General features: G+C 38.3%; 2 protein-coding genes across 10 annotated transcripts in view; both read right to left on the bottom strand.

The window, feature by feature from the left end:
* The window catches only part of LOC116051459 (transcriptional enhancer factor TEF-5-like), a 35,613-nt gene extending 34,757 nt beyond the window's left edge, over window positions 1-856 (bottom strand). For all 8 annotated transcript variants that reach the window (XM_031301902.2, XM_031301906.2, XM_031301904.2 and 5 more), the window contains exons 1-2: window positions 651-856; window positions 157-304 (exon numbers count right to left, since the gene is read on the bottom strand). The gene's annotated coding sequence lies outside the window, so the exon portion shown is untranslated. The remainder of the gene's footprint in view (window positions 1-156; window positions 305-650) is intronic.
* Window positions 857-4,229: 3,373 nt separating this feature from the next.
* Window positions 4,230-17,873, bottom strand: LOC116051460 (tubby-related protein 1-like). 2 transcript variants are annotated; one of them, XM_036002352.1, is made up of 14 exons: window positions 17,794-17,873; window positions 16,721-16,769; window positions 13,950-14,082; window positions 13,692-13,808; window positions 13,427-13,552; window positions 9,854-9,973; window positions 9,137-9,271; window positions 8,980-9,062; window positions 8,692-8,856; window positions 8,296-8,408; window positions 8,085-8,193; window positions 7,853-7,951; window positions 7,310-7,481; window positions 4,230-5,104 (listed from the first exon to the last, which is right to left on the bottom strand). In XM_036002352.1, exons 1-14 carry the CDS (start codon window positions 17,838-17,840, stop codon window positions 4,971-4,973), a joined length of 1,602 nt encoding a protein of 533 aa, XP_035858245.1. In that variant the 5' UTR covers window positions 17,841-17,873; the 3' UTR covers window positions 4,230-4,970. The 2 variants fall into 2 exon arrangements, with proteins under 2 accessions (XP_035858245.1, XP_031157768.2); XM_031301908.2 differs by lacking the exons at window positions 16,721-16,769; window positions 17,794-17,873 and adding an exon at window positions 16,380-16,564.
* Window positions 17,874-19,855: the final 1,982 nt, after the last annotated feature.

Below are 19,855 nucleotides of genomic sequence, written 5' to 3'. Positions count from 1 at the left end.
TTTGTTAAAACAGATTGTTTCATAAGAGTTGTATTTCTTTGTAAAATGTCTTTTTCTTTTTCTTTGTCTAATAAATTACTGTTTTCTGGTGAGCGATGAGGAGTAGGCTGCTTCCCCTTCATTTAACTATGCTGACAAATCAAGAACTTCTCTTACCTTTGGGTTGCAGAGGTCCAAACCAGACTGAAGTTGTGTATTCCTCCCAAATCGTTTTTGCTTGTCTCTCTCTTCTTTGCCTGTAGGTCAAATCGTTGGATTCCTCTTGAGGAACAAGGCTGGAAGTGTCGGATGATCCAGGTATGAACTGTGCGAGACAGACAACAAAACATATTGGCCCCACTTCTCTGCTGTGCTGTCAAAAGAGACGCTTTGTGTTTCTTTTTTGTAATAGTGTGCGTCAATGAGCGGGACTACCGGTGGAAATATGATTGTACAGAGCCTGTCAAAGATATCCCTGCACACTGGGAAAGTCCAAACACAATAGACTATCAATCAGCAAATGTGTTCTTCCCTCCCAACGCAGGGAGCTCCACGGAAAAATGTAAAAAATGACAATGATCTGAAAACTTCACCGAGACAAGCAGCATGAAAAAACTCACCCAGAAAAAAAAGGCTCTAACAGAAAGAGGGAACATTACTGGAGAACTTACCTTTTTTTTTATTCTGGCAGTCACCTTCTTCCTCTCACTAAAAGCCGCTGGTCACTTTAGTTAGTTTATTATAATTTGGCGCCTTGTTGTTTTCCGTAATATTTCTCAGAGGTTTGACAGTATAAGTGGAATGTTAAGTATGACTTTGGTATGAAATCAACGCACTACACTGGAAAACGAAGGGGGAGGGAAAAAAAGACTTGCAAGGAGGAGCCATTGGTGCGCGTCAATCAACAATCTTGGGGGGCAGTGACTTCACTCCAGGCCCCGCCCACCCAAACCCTGCAGCTTCCTGCCCTAAAACCAGTCTTCAGTACACATCCACCAGTCTGTTAGGGTTAGGGAATAACTCAATTGATAACTGATTCAACTGAAGTACATGGGGAGAAGTTTTCAAATACTGTTACTTTTATTCCAGTGTTGGAAGAAGTACTCAGATCTTCTACTTAAGTAAAACAGTGTAGACATACTCTGTTACAAGTAAAAGCCATGCATTCAAAGAGTTACAAAAAGTACAAAAGTATCAGCATAAATAAAAATAAAATATAAAAAAATAAATATTCATTATGCAGAATGACCCTTTTCAGAATAATATATATTAAATTACTGGACTATAATTATTGATGCATTTATGTACATTGCTTTAATGTTACAGCTGGTAAAGGTGGGGCTTATCTTTACAAATATATACTGCCAGGTTGTGTAATTTATAATAATACATTAATTTGTTTATTATATTTGGTATTAATAATCTGAGTCTGCAAAGTAGCTAAATATATCAGATACGAGTAAAAGGGTAAAATATTTTGTTCTAAAATGTAAAGCTAGTGGAGTAGAAGTATAAAGTAGCAAAATAGAAATACTCAAGTACACAAGTACCTCTAAAGTGTTCTTGAGGACAGTACTTGAGTAAATGTACTAGTAGTTATTTTCCACCACTGCACTTTTCTTACAAACATTGTATTTTTCACTATTGAGAATGTCTATATCACTATAAACAATATAAACCTAGACCTTGACCACGTCCATCCAGAAACAGCTCCTTCTGTTGGTCAGCAGCATGGTTGCAACATGCAACAACAGTACTGAGCCACTAAAAGCAGAGCTGCTGTCCATGCAGATAGCGTAAACAAAACCACTCACTCTTAAATGCACTTACTGTATTCATTTAACCTCATAGAAAGACAATAAAACATTCTGATTTGATAAATAAATTAGGATAATAATGATGCAAAAGAAAATACAATTATGTAAAGCAGTTATAAGTAGAAGTTTGCAGGCTTAAAACCAGAATTCTAAATTGTCCAAGATGCACAATTATGTTGATTTTAAGAAAGTGCTGTAATTTGTTTCAGGTTAGAGTGTAAGAATTATGACAGTGATCTTGGCAGTTGTTTACTAGGAATTAAAGTGCTCATATTATGCTCATTTTCAGGTTCATAATTGTATTTAAAGGTTATAGCAGAATAGGTTTACATGGTTTAATTTTTTAAAAAACACCATATTTTTGTTGTACTGCACCTTGCTGCAGCTCCTCTTTTCACCCTGTGTGTTGAGCTCTCTGTTTTAGCTACAGAGTGATAGCCTGGCTCCGCCCTCCTACGTACTTCCGCTCAATTTTCATTTTCCTTCAGTACACCGTCTGGGTTTGCGGTATAGTCTTGGGTTTTCTCCGACCAAATCTTTACCGGTCCAATCAGCGAACAGAGGGAGTGGCTGAGAACGATGACGTTGAGGTTGTGCGCTAGTTTGAGAGTTGTAGTTCCGTAATGGTGGCAGAGAAAGATGCGAGCAAAGCCATTTGGTCCGTTGTGGCAACGCTGCCGAATATCCAGAAGTTAAAGCCCGAGCAAGAACAGTCTTTGCTGAGTTTTGATGGTGGCCATGATGTTGTGGCCCTCCTCCCCACGGGGTTCGGAAAAAGTTTGATTTTCCAGCTCGCTCCGTTAGTGAAGGAAGTTGGCTAAGGTGAACGCTAGCGATGCTAAGCCGATAGTTGTTGTCATCTACCCTCTCCACCCTCCCCCTTCAACCAAACGTTAGCGATTGGTTATGGCAGATCCAGAGTGGCTCTGTGCAGATCCAATAGTTTTAAACTTCAACAGAGTACCCGCCTTCAAGGAAGTTAACACTTGTCAATGGAGAGTGGCCAGACTCTCTGTACAAATGAAATGTACGAGAGTCTAGTAGGACCAGGCTAACAGAGTGAGGCATCACACTTCAATTCCATCTTTGTTGGGAGTCGCACATGCGCAGTAGCTAGGTAAGGACTATGAGGGCGTTGCAGCTAGGCGAGCATTATAACGTGTTACAAAGTGACACACGTTCGTCACGGAAGTAAAGGCTGGACTACAATAGAGCTGTTTGGAGCAGTTTGTGAACAGTGTTGGAGATAGTAAGTGCCTTTGGGGTAGCCTGACAAGCCAGACCCACATCAAGATGTTGGGTCTGGCTTCAGTGCCAGTGACTTCAGTGCCATTCTTTGTTCTTTTCTCAAAGAAAAGCTTAACTCCAAGTCTTCCAGAATCGCGGCCAAAGCCAATTCGAAAGATCGCTGTTCCCAGCAGCAGCAGCCATAAGCCCGCCCACCGACTCTATACACAATGTGATTGGCCCAGCCAGAGTTTGTTTTTTCCAGCTCGCAAGCCAACGGAGAGTTGCTAGACCCCCTGGCTGCAAATTACATTTGCTGCCGCTAGGGTGCGTCTAGAATTCTAGGCTACCTTTGAGGTGGACTTTGGGCTTTTTCACTTTGTAAACCTATAATGTGCACAAATAAAGATATATAACACAATAAAGGAAAGGGGAAAAGCCAAAAAGCATAATATGAGCACCTTTACAGAAAAAGACAATGAGGGAAGAAGAACTCACCTTACAGCATCTGTCCAGAAGAGCTGCCAGCTTCAGGCTTCATTTAATCTGCGAGTTTGGACAACTGCCTGAGCAGGTTCAGGCAGAATACACACCTCTCAAGGCACTCAGTTTAAACAGGTTTTTCATCCCGAGTGAAGCTCTCTTCTTCAACATGTCAGACAACTACTGGAGAACAGTGTGGGTGTCTCTCAAAACCTGCACCTAGAAGAAGGAGTCTTTCTATCTGATTATCTGCTGGCTCATAGAAGATGATTCTGTCATAAAACTTATTTTATAACTGTTCTAACAGGTTACCAACACCTACAGTACAGGGCCATAAAGAGGTATTGGGGTTGATTTTTTTGTCTTGTCAAAAATGGCAGCACACATACAGACAGGACATGCAGGGGGAGAGAGAAGGGGATGAAGTGCAATAAAGGTCTCTGAGCCAATGCATCACTTCACTTAATTTCGATTGCATTATTGTAATATTTAAACATTTTGGGACAAGAAAAAGTTGACAGAAACATATATTCCTACAATAAATGTTGACTTCAAGGGAAATTATTAGTTTAGTTTATTAAATGTATTTGTCAGGAACATACAATGTACAAAAACATTAAACTCATACTAGGAGAAGAGATGTACTAAATTTTGCTGCAAGCTTATTTCCATCTATAGTCCCTGGGCAGTAGACACAAACAAAAATGCAATTAATACAAATATAAGTTCAAAAGTTCACATGCTTTATTAAATAATATTATAACAATAAGCCTAGAAATGCAACAAAGGCAGTGTTCAGAAAATAATACATTTTACAAAACGTTGGAACCAAAAAACACATAATACTGTAGAAAAAAACCTACAGGAGCACAAATCATTTGAGATGGGCAGGGAACTATTCTTAGATAGAATGTGTAGTCACAAAATCACAATAACACCAGATACTAAGAACTAAAGACACTCCTATTCCAAAATATGACACTTATGTGTATGCCACTTTAACAATGCCTGATAACTGGTTTTTGGTATATTAAATAAACAGCAATATGATACAGCACAACAAAGCCAAAACACACAGTTTAACTTCTTTTAATGATGTTCGTAAGTTTCATCATCGAGATGTACCATCATCCCCTTAAAAAAAAAAGTAACTCTCTCCAGTCACTGAAGTCCTTTTAAGTAATGTGTGTCTGTGATTAACAGAAACTCTGAGGTTTCCACTCAATTACCAGGACAAAAACCATGACTCTCCTGTGCCATGCTGTGCAATCTCAGATTGAATCCCACGCCCATAAAGTTGACAGTGCAGCAGCAGGGATGGTCATGTTCAAGGAACCATCATTCGTTATCACCCTCTATCACAGGAAGCGTTACAGGCGAGTCCAAAGAGTTGTTGTGACGTGGTTGTGGGCTGGTTGCATACTGGTTTCAGTGGGAGTAGAAAATTAGACAAAGATCTTCCTGTTATTCGCAGGCCATTTTGCCATCAAAGCTGGAGAGAGCGATGGCAAAGGCCTGCACGGCACACATCGGGTACTTGAAGTCCAGCGTGAAAATGTCATCAGCTATTCGTCCAAATTGCATCACAATGTAGTCCACTGTAAAAGGCAAGGAATCGTTTAAATAGCAAGATATGAAAGAATTAATTTCATTTGTTGAAATTGAAATATTATAGGATAACATAAAGTAATGAAATGCCAAGTGAAAGTTGCCATAAAGGCCTATATAGGCCTGCTTGGTTTTTTCAGGGAATGATTGTAAAGATTTACAAAGAATATGTTTACGGCATTTACTCTCTAACTGGGACGTTTTGGGACCAATTGGCGGGGATTTGCTATGGACAAAATACACACCGATACACTGTTAAGAGCAAATTATATTTAACCATGTATCCAGCTAATTAAAATAGCTTACGTTACTCTATTGTGTTAACAGTTAACTTCATTTAATATTGTACGTGGCGCTTTCTTTTGCGGGGTGCCAAAAAAGTTCCTTCCTGAGACCATTTTTGCAGAGCCATGCTCGCTGTGTCCGGAGCTTAGCGCAGCCCAAGACAATTGTGATTGGTTTAAAGAAATGCCAACAACCCAGAACGTTTTTTCTCCTATCCAGGAGTGTATGCTCCTGTTGCCAGACCTTTCTCCGCAGTGCTGAGAGGTCTGGCAAAGCGATACTATTATACATGAAACAAGACAAGACATGCTAGCGGCTCTGTGAGTCTACAGTCACGCTGGCGGCTCTGTGAGTCTACAGCCACGCTAGCGGCTCTGTGAGGCTGTACTGAGACACATTGCTGCTTACAGCTAAATGTGAATGTCAACATGCTAACATGCTCAAACTGACTATGCTAACATGCTGATGTTTTGCAGATAATGTTGACTACGTTGACCATTGTAATTTATCATGTTAGCATGCTAACATTTGCCGATTAACACAAAACTAAAAGTAAAGCTGAGGCTGATGGTAATGTCATTAGTTTTGCAGACCACAGAAAAAGTCACCAAAGTGATTACAATTAGAGGTGGGACACTGATATCTGAAGAATGATGGCAGTCCATTCAATAGCTGTCAATTTTATATTTATATAATCCAATATCACACATCACAAATTTGCATCTGTACAGCACATGACAGCCTCTGTCCTTTTCGACCCTCGCTTCGGATAAGGAAAAACTCCTCAAACAAATTCCCTTTAACAGGAAAAAATGTTTTTTTTTTTTTACTAAAAGCCAAATCCGTAGAGCCATGCGATATTATTCACCAGCATAAAGAACATTATGTTATTATCCTTTGTGCTGTAATATCGAGGTGAGCTCTCACAGAGGCCCAGTTCTTTTTACATACATTTTGATTGATTGATAATAGCAACAACAACTTCTTTTTCTGACCGCTTTCAATGTGTCACTTATTTCTAATTGGGTCAGAATTTCTTCTGAATTGACCAAAGTAAGTATGTATGTAGTTTTTTTGTGATCGGCTAATAAACTACCACAGGACGGATGGTATTTCTAAATAAAACCTATTGGCATAATAATTTTGATGCAGAAGTGTAGTTCCAGAAATGTAAAACAAGTTTTGTTTTGTATTATACGCAAACAATGGTAAAAATAGGATTTGGTTTATTAATGAGTGGCTTGATAAACAGCCTTTGAATGTTTGACCTATTTATGAGGAAATGTTATAAAAATGGTTGTTCATGGTCTACCCATAAATTTAAATCCCATCTTTTCCATACAAAACCAAAGAGAAAGCACATCTACCTAATGGATCTTTGTTATTTTACAAGATTTAAATATTTTTTTGAATTTTTGGGACTTGGAAGTAAACTGCTTTGTATTTCTTTGTCTAATAACTTAAAGCTTCAGTGCATAACTTTTTGATATTAATGAACGTTCAAGCCATTGCCAAATGAGTTGCTGCAAAGCTAATTAAGACTATCAGCTCCACACAACTCTCTCTGTATTTCTCAGTATGGTTATGTTCAGAAGATTGTGTCGTCTGGTGACTTTCCTGCGCAGAAACTTGAGCAAAGATAATTACCTCTTCGGAAGGGTCCATCATGTTTTTTTTAATCCTCCGTGTCCTCCTTGCATACTAGCAACTGACTGGAGGAGGGGTGGTGACGCGTGCGCGATCACGGAAGGCTTGTATCATGTGGACGCGCCGACAGTGTTGTTGTCATTACTTAGAATTCCTCATCGGGGCGATAGAAACTACGCACTATAGCTTAAACATCTAGTGGTGAAAAAACAGAAGTGTTTGTCTTCATCGATAGATTGAAACTGTTGGTTGACAATACTCACCGTCTTTGCTATGGACTATTTGGAAGTTTTTGATGGAGGCCTGGGTGACCCTGCCGTTAAAGTTGAGAACATGAGACGCAGTTTCTTCATTCCACACAGGTGTCTTGTTGTGAAGCTCGATCAGATTGTCCATCTTTCTATACTGGTGCCTTATCAACAAGCCGTCACAGTCCTGCCAAGAATTGACAAAACAGAAGTCAGAAAAAAACACCAGCAAAGTGTCATATGATTACAGATGATTTACATCTTGACCTTGTGTTCCTCTCATAATAAACAGACAACATATCATAAATCAAGCTGTAAGCAGTATGGATATCATTTGATGACATTGTGCATAGCAGCGGGGGATTCTGGGATGAAGTCAAAATACCCACAGTTCGAGATGCCTACTTGATAATCACACTTTTACATAAATATCAAATTACACTTTCTGGTGTAACACCCTGGTGACCTGGTCTATTCAGCATGTTATTCTGTTCATTTTGCAGTTTTTATGTTCTACTCAAAGCAATAAAACAAAAAATACAAAAAAACATATCTCACATTTCGTGGTCGGAGAGGCACTCGTTCATTGTTCTTGTCCATTCCTGGAATGACAACCGTCATCCTTCTGGGTCCTTTCATCCCTAAAACATTTGTTTCCTGATGACAGAAATAATTAAAATCAAGACGTTTGTCAAATATTTCGACTTTTGTTTTTAAATCAAATGTACCCTAAAACATTATTCGTGAAATTCAATGTAGATAATTTATGATGAGCTGTCTAATAACTTACATAAATGATGCCTGCTAGTTCCTGCCGTGCATTAGACAAGTCTGGAAGAGCTCTTTCTGGATTCAGAGCGTTGTCAAATATGGTGAACTTAGTCCCCATTAAATTGGACCTAGATAATATATTAAATAATTAAAAACTCACGGTAAATTAATACTTGTCTGATATTACACATTTTGTTGCTACTGTTGAATGAATTATTTTTGCAGTGTACCTCAGCTTTCCAACAAAGTTCTCTCCACCTCTGGATAAATCTGTGGCATCAATGGAAATGAGGTAATTTGAAGTTGCACATTTCTTTCTTTTCCTCCCAGCCAACAGGAAGGTCTACAAAGGAGAAAAAAGGCAAATATTCCTGTTACATTTAAATAAAGAGTGCAATCTAGTATACACAAAACCCTAACAATGTTCATTTCAGTGCTAAATGAACTAATTAAATGAATGGAACTACTGACAGAGTTCTTTTTCATCTTGTTTAATGGTGTTTTGGTTCGTTGATGCACTCATTTACTGTTGCTGTGATTGCAAAACATATGGATACAAATATCTGCTACATTCCAAAACTATCTATCTATCAATATCTATCTGCAATAAAGAGGAAATCCCTGACCTTCTTTGCGTTGTCGAGGTGAAGGTAATACAGAGGGTAGAGGCTCTTGTCCACCCCTCTCTGGTCTCGAGTCACTCTGCATTTGACGGTCACGCCCTGCGGAGCCGGTTCCATCACAAAATTCTCCAAGTTGTCAAACTCAATCTCAGGTGATGGAGATCTCGCCTGCTCACAAAGCATGAAAATGTTCATGTTTAATCTAATCTGTTGATGAACTGTTGCTTTGTGACATTAAATTACTAAAAGTTTTGTTTTTTAATTATGTGTGAATTGTGAGGTTTGAGATACCTTTTTCTTCTTCCCTTTGCCCTTTTTCTTCTTGGATTTGTCTTCTTTTTCTGAGTCGGAATCATCACTCTCTTCTGCCTTTGCTGAAACATACAACAAAGATGGTTAGATAATTGTCAGTGACTCAAAAGGAGGATAAAGGTACTGTTGAACATGCCTTTCTTCTTTGTCTTCTTGTCTTTGTCCTTGTCTCCTGATGTTTGGAACAAGGATGATGAGCCGGCGCTGGATTTCTTCTTTGATTTGTTCGACTTTGTCTCCTCTTCACTCTCCTCACTGTCTGATTTGGCAGCTGCTCAGGAGACAGGTGTAAAGATAAAACTTTTGGTTGAATTTTGTAAGAACTCTTACCAAGACAGTTAATTGTCTAAAATAAAGTAAACATAAGATGCATGCTGTACTATTAAGTCAGCTAAGATGCAAGGTCTCATTTGCAATAAAGGAGGTTCAATGGGCAAACCATGAAGTTTTGAGTTGTGTCAGTTAGGCTTATCATAGTCTATATCGACCACGTTTCATTTCCGGGATTGGTCAGGTGCTGCCGGAAATTCTGCCGGATGTCCCTAATTTTTTGGCCGGATGTCCGTCACCTTCTGCTTTCTTTGTGTTGGCATTCTAAACTCCAGTGTGATTTATGAGGACTATGGTTAACTGCTCCTCAGATCTCTGCAGGGTAAATCCAGACAGCTAGCTAGACTATCTGTCCAATCTGAGTTTTCTGTTGCTTGACTAAAACAACTTTTCAATGTACACACGTTTCACCAAAACAAGTTCCTTCCCGAGGCTATTTTGCAGAGGCACTGTTGCTCCGTCCGGCGCTTAGCGCTGCCCAAGGTCTGGCAATGCAAGACTAGGCTTATCAAAATCCAATCACCTTTCTTCTTGCTTTTTGAGTCTTTTTCTCCGTTTATCTGGAACATTGAAGCTGGTTCTTTCTTCTTGTCCTTCTCCTTTGACTTGGACTTTTTTTCTTTTCCATCAGAGTCCTTGTCCTCTGAAAAATGACAAATAAATAAAATTTTAAAAATGCTATCTGTCCTTGAATGTGATACCAAACATGGAGAATCATGTGAGCACACACTGAAGAATTTAATCTTTCAAAGGCAAATTATGTAAATCTCATTCCTTTGTGTATTAGACAGTAGAGAAACTAAATCAAACTGTAATCAACCAGCAAGCAAGGATTTAAGAACGGGACAGATTTGGAAGGGCAGCTTTTTGTGTGTGCTCAGTTTGAAATTTGCTCTCACTGTTTCTTCCAGCTGTTTTGACAAAGTCTGGCACACGTTTTGTATCCTCAAAACCTTGATTACACTAACGATACTGTCAACGCTCCCTCTTAAAATGTGTTCCAAAATGTCCCAACATTAACTCATATCTTGACTTGCTGACTGGTCACTGCTCAAAGCTGTCTCTGCTCCCTGTATGGTTTTGGCATTAATGAACTTTAGGAAATAAAAGCATGTGGTTAAAACTCTACTTAGGTAAGCACTTTAGTCGAGTATGTCTAGTCACAGGTAAAAATGGCTTTGTCTTGTTCGTCTAAACGTTAACTAGTCATACAGTGTGCGCCATTTCTTCCCCAAACCGTTTGTCAACTAAATATATAGTGACTTAAAATAAAAGAGAATTCTGAATTCACAAAAACAACACAACAAACACAAAACTGATATTGTAAAAAAGACTAGCTACAGTAGTTATATACCACATTGCCATAGCTATTAATGATATAATTAAATCCATTTCCATGGGTACCATTAACAGAGCACCTGGCTTTCCTTTACAGAAGGAGCAGGGAGCCACAAACACAAGTTAGAGCAGGTATTCCTGAAATGACTGACAGCTGATGTGAGGTGGAGAAAGGTTAAATTAAGCTGAGAGGCAAAAGCTCTGGAGATAATCCAACCAAAGTCATAGAAAAGAGCAGCAACACTCTTAGCAAAGCGTTGAAGTGATAATCAGGTCATATCTCTGCATCTGCACTGATACTCACTTGAATGTAGCTCAAGTCAAAGGAATAATGAGCTACGCATATATACGTTTTTCCTCTCCACTGTAAAAGACAGGTCTGTCGTGTTCTTATAGTTTTTGTTCAATAATTAGTGACATTAGTGCCAACATATTTTTGTTCCGATGCACTGAGTGAATGTTTAAGACTTGACTGGTCTAAAGCCATGCTATCAGCTCTGTAAAGCTGTACTTTGGCACAGCAGTGCTTTGAGCTAAATGCTAACATTAGCATACTAACATCCTCATAATGACAATGCTAACATGATGATGTTTAGAAGGTATAATTTTTACCATGTTCACAAATTACAGCTGAGGCGTGAATGCTGTAACTGGCAGCCACAGGCTGGGCTGCAATGTAACCCTATGGGGCAAATGTGCATTGTCAATTTGGTCCACTAAAAGTGCTTTATTTTGCCACTGAAATGCTTAGTTTATTATTCTAAGTGTCTCACAACATTATGGAAAGGTTCCCTACAGAGATAGGCCTTTAAAAAACGTATTTAAGACCTTTCTGTTTAAGCAGAAACAGCTCTGAAGTCGCTAGAGCTAAACCCAACAGACTCCATTAAAAAAAAGGAAAAAAATACACTTTTAGTGTGCATAGAGGCAACATATTTTCACATGTGAATCGGTAAACTATGTGTTTATTTCAACCAAAACTAGAGTTGTGATGGTTGGAAAAGTGGAAAGACGACCTAAAATGGCTTTTCATTGTTTTATTTTGTTTCTGTCAACTTTGAATGAAGTGTATTTTATGATGCTAAAATTAATGTTTATTTACATGGAGTCTGGTGGCTTTAGCGAACGCAATTTCGCGGATGTTTTTATGTTTAAAAAAAGGATCTTACTTTATAACAGAAAGGTCAACCTCTTTAGAAATCCTTTCAATAATGTTGTCAGACACTTAGAATATTAATCTGAGCCTGTCAATGGCAAAACGAGCACTTTTGTAAACGTAAATACAAGCTGGCCAATTGCCCTATTAACTTACATTGTAGCTTGTTCCGCTGCTGCCGACTGCAGCGATCTCGCTTAATACTGGACCAATGTCAAAGATTGTTGTTCCCATCAGTCACTTAGACACAACAACATAGGAGAATAGGGTTCAGGTGGAATAAAATGGTAGTTACCCTTTAAGTGTCAAAAAATTGGAACCTACAAAACAGCCTTGGTATGTACCAAAACTTTGAGTCCAATTGACACTGAAGTAGAGAACACCATGACATCACATCCCTCTTTCATTTTAGTTCTCAAGCTGGAAAAAGACTCAAGGTTCATTAAAGTGGCCATAGTATGCTCATTTTCAGGTTCATAATTGTATTTTGAGGCTGTACCAGAATAGGTTTACATGGTTTAATTTTCAAAAAACACCATATTTTTGTTGTACTACACATTGCTGCAGCTCCTCTTTTCACCCTGTGTTCAGGTCTCTGTTTTAGCTACAGAGTGAGACCTCTCACTGCTGTAACATCTTTGTTGGCAGTCACACATGCGCAGTAGCTAGGTAAGGATCACATTATCTAGCTAGCTGTTTGTTTCTACAACTTCAGTAGTACAAGGCCGAATTACCCGGGAGACTTCTTCTAAACGAGGGCACACTTCCAACTTTGCGTGGAATACCTGCAGAATAGGGACATGTAAGTAGTTCTTTTGTAGATTATGGTGAACTAGTGTGTGTTGTAGCAGTGTTTTGCCATTCAGAACGAGCTAGAATGCTACGGTTAGCCACCTCGTTTCGGCTAGTGACGTAAAAAGCCCTGCCGATTTTGAACAGCTCACCCGAAGACTGAAGGCAGTACACATTCAGAAACCTGTATCTCACTCAAAACAGCATGGATGTTTTTTTTCCAAGTTTATATGCGTGTGGAAGCACCAGAGACACAAAATAACACCCCAAATCCCAGAAAAAGTGATTTTTTCATAATATGGGCACTTTAAGTCATTCAAAGTCCTTAATTATTTCTCACCATAGTTGTAATTTAGCAAGCTTGTTGGCTAATCCGTGTTTTCTAATTATTATATAGTTATACTAATTGAGAATGTGTTCTACAGTTTGGAAGAACAAACTTTAAGCATCTTACATCATTTTCTCCAGACCTCCTGCAAATTTGCTACAAAGTGCTACAGAGGAGTCTGGCCAAAACCTTCTATTTTTAACTGTACATTTTGGTTAGCAGAATTAAAAGGACATTATCAGGATTTAACTGTTACAACAATTTGATGACATCTTCCACAGTTAATTACTTAAGGGCAAGCTACTCCCTTGACTGCCGTGTTTTGTTGCCCCTGCTACCAAGTCAGTGTTTCCATTCAATCACTATTACACAATAAAAACATTTAATCCTCTTAACAACATGAGTCTGGTCTCATAACTGTTGTTTAGATTAATTACACTGTTAATGCCTTTAGAAAATTGTTTTCCTGCTTCATGCCATACCTTTAGATTTAGATTTCTTTTCTTTGGCAGACGTTTCAGAGCTGTCCTTTGTTGTCTTTTTCTTAGTCTTCTTTTTGGGGGTGTCTTCATCATCGTCATTATCATCGTCATTATCTGAGCCTGAACCTGCAGAGACGGAAAACATATTCGGAAGACTTTTGTTTTGTTTTATTGATTACATTTGATTTAAGAGTTTATTTGTATGGTATTTAATTAGAGTTAGGCCTTTTTCATTTTAAAACTCAGAGAGTCACTAATGACATACCTTTCTTCTTTTTTGGAGCACTTTTGGCTTTTTTTTTTGGCTCTTTCTCCTTTTCTTTGTCCTTGTCTGGTTCTTCTTTATCTTTTTCTGGTTTCTTTTTCTTCACCTTCTTTCCATCTATAATGTTGATAAGGAAACAGCAGTGGGGATATATCACAGTAGATATAGAGATACATACAAAATATCAGTTTGTTATTGCGGGCATTGTAGGAAATGCTTCAAATATTATAGAAATATCATCTCTTTAGAGTTGCTCACTTTGGATGGCAGGACTGTCCTCATCGGATACATCTTCACTTTTCTTCGTCTTTGTTTTTTTGGGCTTAGCCTCTTTTGCATTCAGCTTGGCTTCTGTTGTGCCATTTGTCTCTTCTTTCTTTTTTTTTGGCTTCTATGGATTTTCTTTAAAAGATCCAAAACGGATTAGAGGTGAGACTCGTGGAAGAAGGACAGGAGAGCAGAGAAAAGATGACAAGGGACTGGACAAACTGAAAACTGGGAGACATAAAACAATAATCTTGGAATATAACAGCATTTAAATATATAATATTAACAACTCACCATTGCAAGATCAGATGTGAAGGGAAGCGAGGGAATGAAAGCAACAAAAAAAAGATTTAGAAGAATTGTATTGTACAGCTATCAATATTATTGTTCTAGTATAAAATATAACTCACTAATTTAATGCTCAATGGTCCACATGCAATTTTATAAAAAATACCCTAACATCAGTGAAGTAAGACAGTCATATATATAATATTCATAATGTAAAAGCTTCTGGTAAAGCTGTATGTTCAGTTGCTGATCTGAGCGTGTATTTATGTTGTAAGCATTTTCTAGAATCAAATCATCTTTTGCTATTTTTGTTAATACAGATTTGGAAGACCCAAAAAAATAAGGTTTTAAAACTATTTTACATAACTTGCTCAAGCCTCGTCCTATAAACACTAAAAAACATTTTAAAAATACGTCAAAATCAGAAAGTTAACCACCAAAGACAACATAAGGAGAGACAGAAAATGTATTTATTGACTCTTTCTTGTTCTCGTGTCGGTTCTGTATCCAAAATAAACGTGAATATTCTCTCCAATTTGCTATTTCTTTCTACATCACCTGCAATATAAGCTTTCATTTTGGCCGTCTAGATGCAAGCTTATGGAAAAGTTCAAAGGGGTCACAAACCCCTAACCCTTAGTCCTCCGACCCCCACCCCCCTCCACTCAATGTGTTCTTACATACATTTGTCTATATGAGTATGTTTGAATACCATAAAACAGTACAAATATATCTATATTATAATAAATAAAAAGGGAACCCAGATGTATTTGTGTGAGGAGTCTGGAGACTAAAGTACAAAGCGACAGGAACAACGTGTCACTGACACAAGTCACATAAGGAGGTCAGTGTGATTGCGGCCGGTGAAGACAGGAAAGGTAATCCTATTAGATGTAGATCCTGTAACCATGGAGGTCTATTTGTGTTCTCAGACAATCCACAACTCAGAGTTACAGCAGCACATTTGACATTTGTCATATTGTAATCAATTGTGTTAAAGTAGTCCAATGTCATATTACACTCTCCCCAAAGGAGCATATTTGTTTATTATTTTTCTTTTGTAATGTTCTGCTGTGTATATTTTGTAGAATTACAGTCCTCACAAATTTTGAAAAAAAATGTTTTTGTTAATTTCTGTCCGCTGTACTTTTCAAAAATCATTAGATTTTCTTTTAGTATTTTCAAATGCTTGGTTATTACCGTAATCAAAGCTAATCTTTTTTAAATAATGTATCTGAAACTGTAATAGTGAACTTTATGCATTGCTTTGTAAATTCTGGATGACACATAGATTGCATAACTATTGCAATTCACTGGGAGGATTTGGATTTAATAAACACATTTATAAAATGATGATTCAGTAATCACCTACAATATTGCGTAAAAGGAATTGAAATTTTTGACCTGGTTTCTGCAAGTAGATTAATTGTTGATACATATACTAAAAGTAAACAGAGTAGGCATTAAAAAAGGGAATTGCATTAGAAAGGAAATACTGTTGCATTTGGTTTGGACGTCACCCCAGTAGCACTATAAGTGGTTTGGGTAGCTGGATTACATGTCTTCAATCCCCCATTCATGCTTTTGCAGATGCATTGCTCAGCAGAAGAGTGGAAATCATCAATCGAGATGCAACATAATGTCAGATATAAAGTCTGTCCAGGCTGTAGCTGCGTAGAGAGATGCTTTCCAGTTTTTAAGTCATGTCTGAATATTGTCTCTGGTGGACCTTACTCTAATGAAATACTTCCCATGCTGGCATTGGTATACAGAGCAGTTATCTCACATGTGGGTCAGAGATTATTGTTTACATAATCATTATTCTAAATGTATGTTATTTAGATTTAAGTAACTCTACATTACTAACTAAACAGAAGGCAAAATGTCTGGCAAAAAAGATTGAAAAATGTCTCATGGATGCATTGCTCCCCATCTCTAAACTCTGCATGGGCAGTCCAACTGTAAATATTGTTGTATGACAACAGCAAAAGTGTTATTTGACTCTCATCAAAGTAACTTGTATCCCTTAGGTCTCTCTTCAAATATCATTACATGTCATCATCACACATGTAATCAGATTATATTTGGTAGTCAATAAAATAAATCCACAAAACCACAACCCTTCCCTTTTACCTTCTCTGCAGACATGGCGTGGCCTCTGACTTCCGCTCTACCACTTCTTTTTAAAGGTTAGAAAATAAAAAAGCAGACTTCTCAGTGGAGATAATGAAAGACTGGGAAAGCCCTGTACTCACTGAGTCTCCATCAGCAGAAAGTTGTTAATAGGATTTATGTGTAAAGCCATCTGCTCTGTAGAAACACGTCAACGGGAGAAACCAACAAAGGCTCGGGAGGAGGGAGAAGACTTGTCTATCACGTGTGTCCGCTATCCACAGACTTACTGTAGCACTCATGTAGGTTACATTTAAACTTATGTAAATTATGTAAATGTTACATTTAAATAAAAGATATACCTGAACTTGCAGCTGTGGGGCTGAAGCAGAATCCCTATCTTCTTGAATCCTGAGGCAAAAACAATTATAAATGCATGTTAGTAATTAAATATAGTGATATTAGTAACTTAGCTGTAATTCCATTATTTTTTTCAATTTTGGTGTCAACAAAATACTTAATTTACCTAAAAGAGAGGCATTAACTTGCTATAAAGTATATGATCTGAATCCCACATCTGAATAGGGCTGTAACCAACTATTATTTTCATTATTAATTTAACTGTCAATAATTTTCATGATTGATCGATTAATCGTTTGGTTCATAAAATGTAAAAGTAAAGCCCAATTTGTCATATTCATATTGCTTGTTTTGTTAGACCGACAGTCCAAAACCCAACAATATTAGTAGTAAGGACAAATAAACCAGCAGATATTTACTTTTGAGAAGCTGGAACCAGTACATTTTGGGCACATTTGCTTAAAAACAATACATTGATTGTAATAAAAAGTTGCTGATAAATTTTCTGTTGACTAATTGATAAAAAATAAAAATAAAAAATAGTTTCATCTCTAACCTGGAACCTGGGTAGGTTAAAAAAAGCCTCAAATAGTATGTTCCCAGATAAAACAAATAACTACCTACGTACATATTTTTGCTGTACAGTTATTTTCAATATTCATCTTTGGCATTCTAATAAAACACCTTGCCATACAAGTGTACAAGACAATACACTCCATCCACCCATCCACCCATCCATCCATCCATCCATCCATCCATCCACCCATCCATAGTGTCCATTTTTTCCATTCACAAGTCATTCTTACATTAACAAGGTGGACCTAAGTAGGCCTGCCTGACAGCCACCAGTAAAGCTTTCCAGTGACACTTGTTGGTTTAGCACCACTTGCCCCGTACCAGCGGAAAGTGTGTGTGGTAAAGCAGTAATAAAGATTGAGAAAACCACAAGACCTCAGTAGGACTAATGGAAGACACGATGAGCATATCCAACACTTAGATGAACGCATATGAGAAATACTTGGATTACACACACATTTGCAAAGTTCTGTATTGTTGTGTGGTAATGTTGACATACCTGTCCTGTGTCCAGGCCTCTTTCACGCTGTGATGGTGGAGGGGCATGGCTGATGTGTAGAGAAGTTACAGCCTATCCAGATGTTGGTCTTAATGAGCAAACATGACAAAGAGAGTGTACTGACAAAGGGATATCCAATGCAAATCACTACATTTAAACCTGTATGTATTAGTATGAACTTAAAAACATGCATTAATACAACGTCTCACCAAGTATGTTGTGGTTTTTCTAGGCAGCAGTGTGATTGTCTCCATCCAGCTTGTGAATGCCCACCAGGCTCATGACCCGAGTTCTAAGAGGATTTTTATGAACAAAGCAACTGGTTCCCCCCGTTGACTACCACACAACCAGGATGCCCGACCCTTCAACTGGGATTACTCTAATCAGCTACTCACCATCTGTGAGCATTTTTGTGGAGGTCCCCAAGAAACAGCTTGTGTGTAAATTCGCTTTACTGGGGGAAAGTAAAACAGCTTTAGTTTAAACAAAATAGATAGCGTTTTTAATTCAGTTGCTTTTAACCAAAACAGGATAGAAATGCACAATCGTCAAGAGTCTTGAAATTAGAGAGGGTGAAGAAAAGTGAAAAAGAAAGACTCTCTTCACTTTGACAGCTACAGGTACGATGCCTTAATATCATTTGCTCCAATGGAACAGCTCAGCGTGAGTGTGAAGCAGGATCATATTAAAAAAAATGGCATGTGACCTTCCCTATATCAATAAAGATTAAAAAAGGTGTTAATACAGTGTATTAAATGTGTGATTTCCTCAGTCAACCACCAGATGCTGCTGTACCCCAAGAGAGAAAAAAACAAGCAAGAAGCAGCTGTGAGGCACCAGGAGGCACCATGGCGGTACTGTTACTTGCATATTTCAAAAATAACTGACTAAACCTCAATGGTAATATTCAAAAAAAGTTCAGAAAATATAATTATCCGTTGTAAAAGTGGTTTTCTACAACCTCAACCCTATCTCAGTCCTGCCTGGTTACAGTCTCAGGGCTCACAAGAGGAGATGGGAGGAGAGTAATCACAGCTGAAGTGAACAATAACACATGTGATAGGAAATAAAGAAGGAAAAGTAGTTGTTAGTGTTGTGTAGTTTTATAAGGCCAGGGCCTTTGTCTCTCCACATCACCGTGCTGCTCACGCTGTCCAGTCTGCTGACTGTTGAAAAGGGTCTAGACTAATGGCTTTGCTGGCATTTCTGCAAACGCTTGACAGTAACATGGCAGTTGGCAGACAGCCTAAGGAAGGCCAGCGACCTCAAGGGAGCAGCGGAGAAGCCATCAAGATCTTAAAGAGACAGAATCCACAGTGTGTTTCTCACCGTACACTGTGTTTTCAATCCATTTTCATGTCAGTTGTGTTTTATTGCTGCGAGCAAGATGGTAAACATTGCTGAAGCAACAAGAAGCAACAGGAGTATACCAGAGAGGCCATAAAACCAGCTCTTACTATACCAACAACTGTAACAACAAGCCTGAATGAAATGAAAACACATTAATCAAAGTTATGGTGAAAAGGGAACCATTCAAAGCACTTGTACAAACACTAAGCCAGGAAGAATTATGTTAAATACATAGAGGTAGAGCTTCCAGTGGCAGTGACCTGTGTTTGAGGAGGGGGTATGATGATGATATTTTAGTTCACCCACGGGGTGAGTGCTGAAATGGCACGTTGTTGAGGACATGAACCCGGTGGCACTGTAAAGCCGGGTGAATCATCAACTCAGAGAGGGCCTGTATCTCAGGAAGGACAAACAATGAAGATGAAACAGGAAAATCAGGGTGAAATGGGTCTATCCCCGACGGAGGGATTGTTTGAGGAAGGTGGAGGGGTACAAAAGAAGACAATGGCAGGAGGTGTCATCCATTCATTATAAATGGGAAGATGCTATTTTTTTGCAAAATGGTCTCCTGGGTTGTAGATAAAATGAAACTCACAATCTCACACTGTTGATTCAACAAGATCCTGATAAAATGGAGAGACGAGGTTACTACTTTTCGATTCTTAACACTGGTGCGAAAAAACAGTATTGGCCTAAGGTTGGTGCTAGAGGC

Source organism: Sander lucioperca, chromosome 6 (assembly GCF_008315115.2).
Source record: "Sander lucioperca isolate FBNREF2018 chromosome 6, SLUC_FBN_1.2, whole genome shotgun sequence".
Classification (NCBI taxonomy): domain Eukaryota; kingdom Metazoa; phylum Chordata; class Actinopteri; order Perciformes; family Percidae; genus Sander; species Sander lucioperca.
This window is presented reverse-complemented; position numbering and strand designations above follow the sequence as displayed.

Bases quoted from the DNA above. Each gene is read 5' to 3' on its own strand.
- LOC116051460 (XM_036002352.1), bottom strand. From the start codon at position 17,840: ATGCCCCTCCACCATCACAGCGTGAAAGAGGCCTGGACACAGGACAG. The intron at 14,083-16,720 runs GTATATCTTTTA...GAAAATCCATAG, and splicing joins CCCCACAGCTGCAAGTTCAG to AAGCCAAAAAAAAAGAAAGA. The intron at 9,974-13,426 runs GTATGGCATGAA...GTCATTTTTCAG, and splicing joins AAAGAAATCTAAATCTAAAG to AGGACAAGGACTCTGATGGA.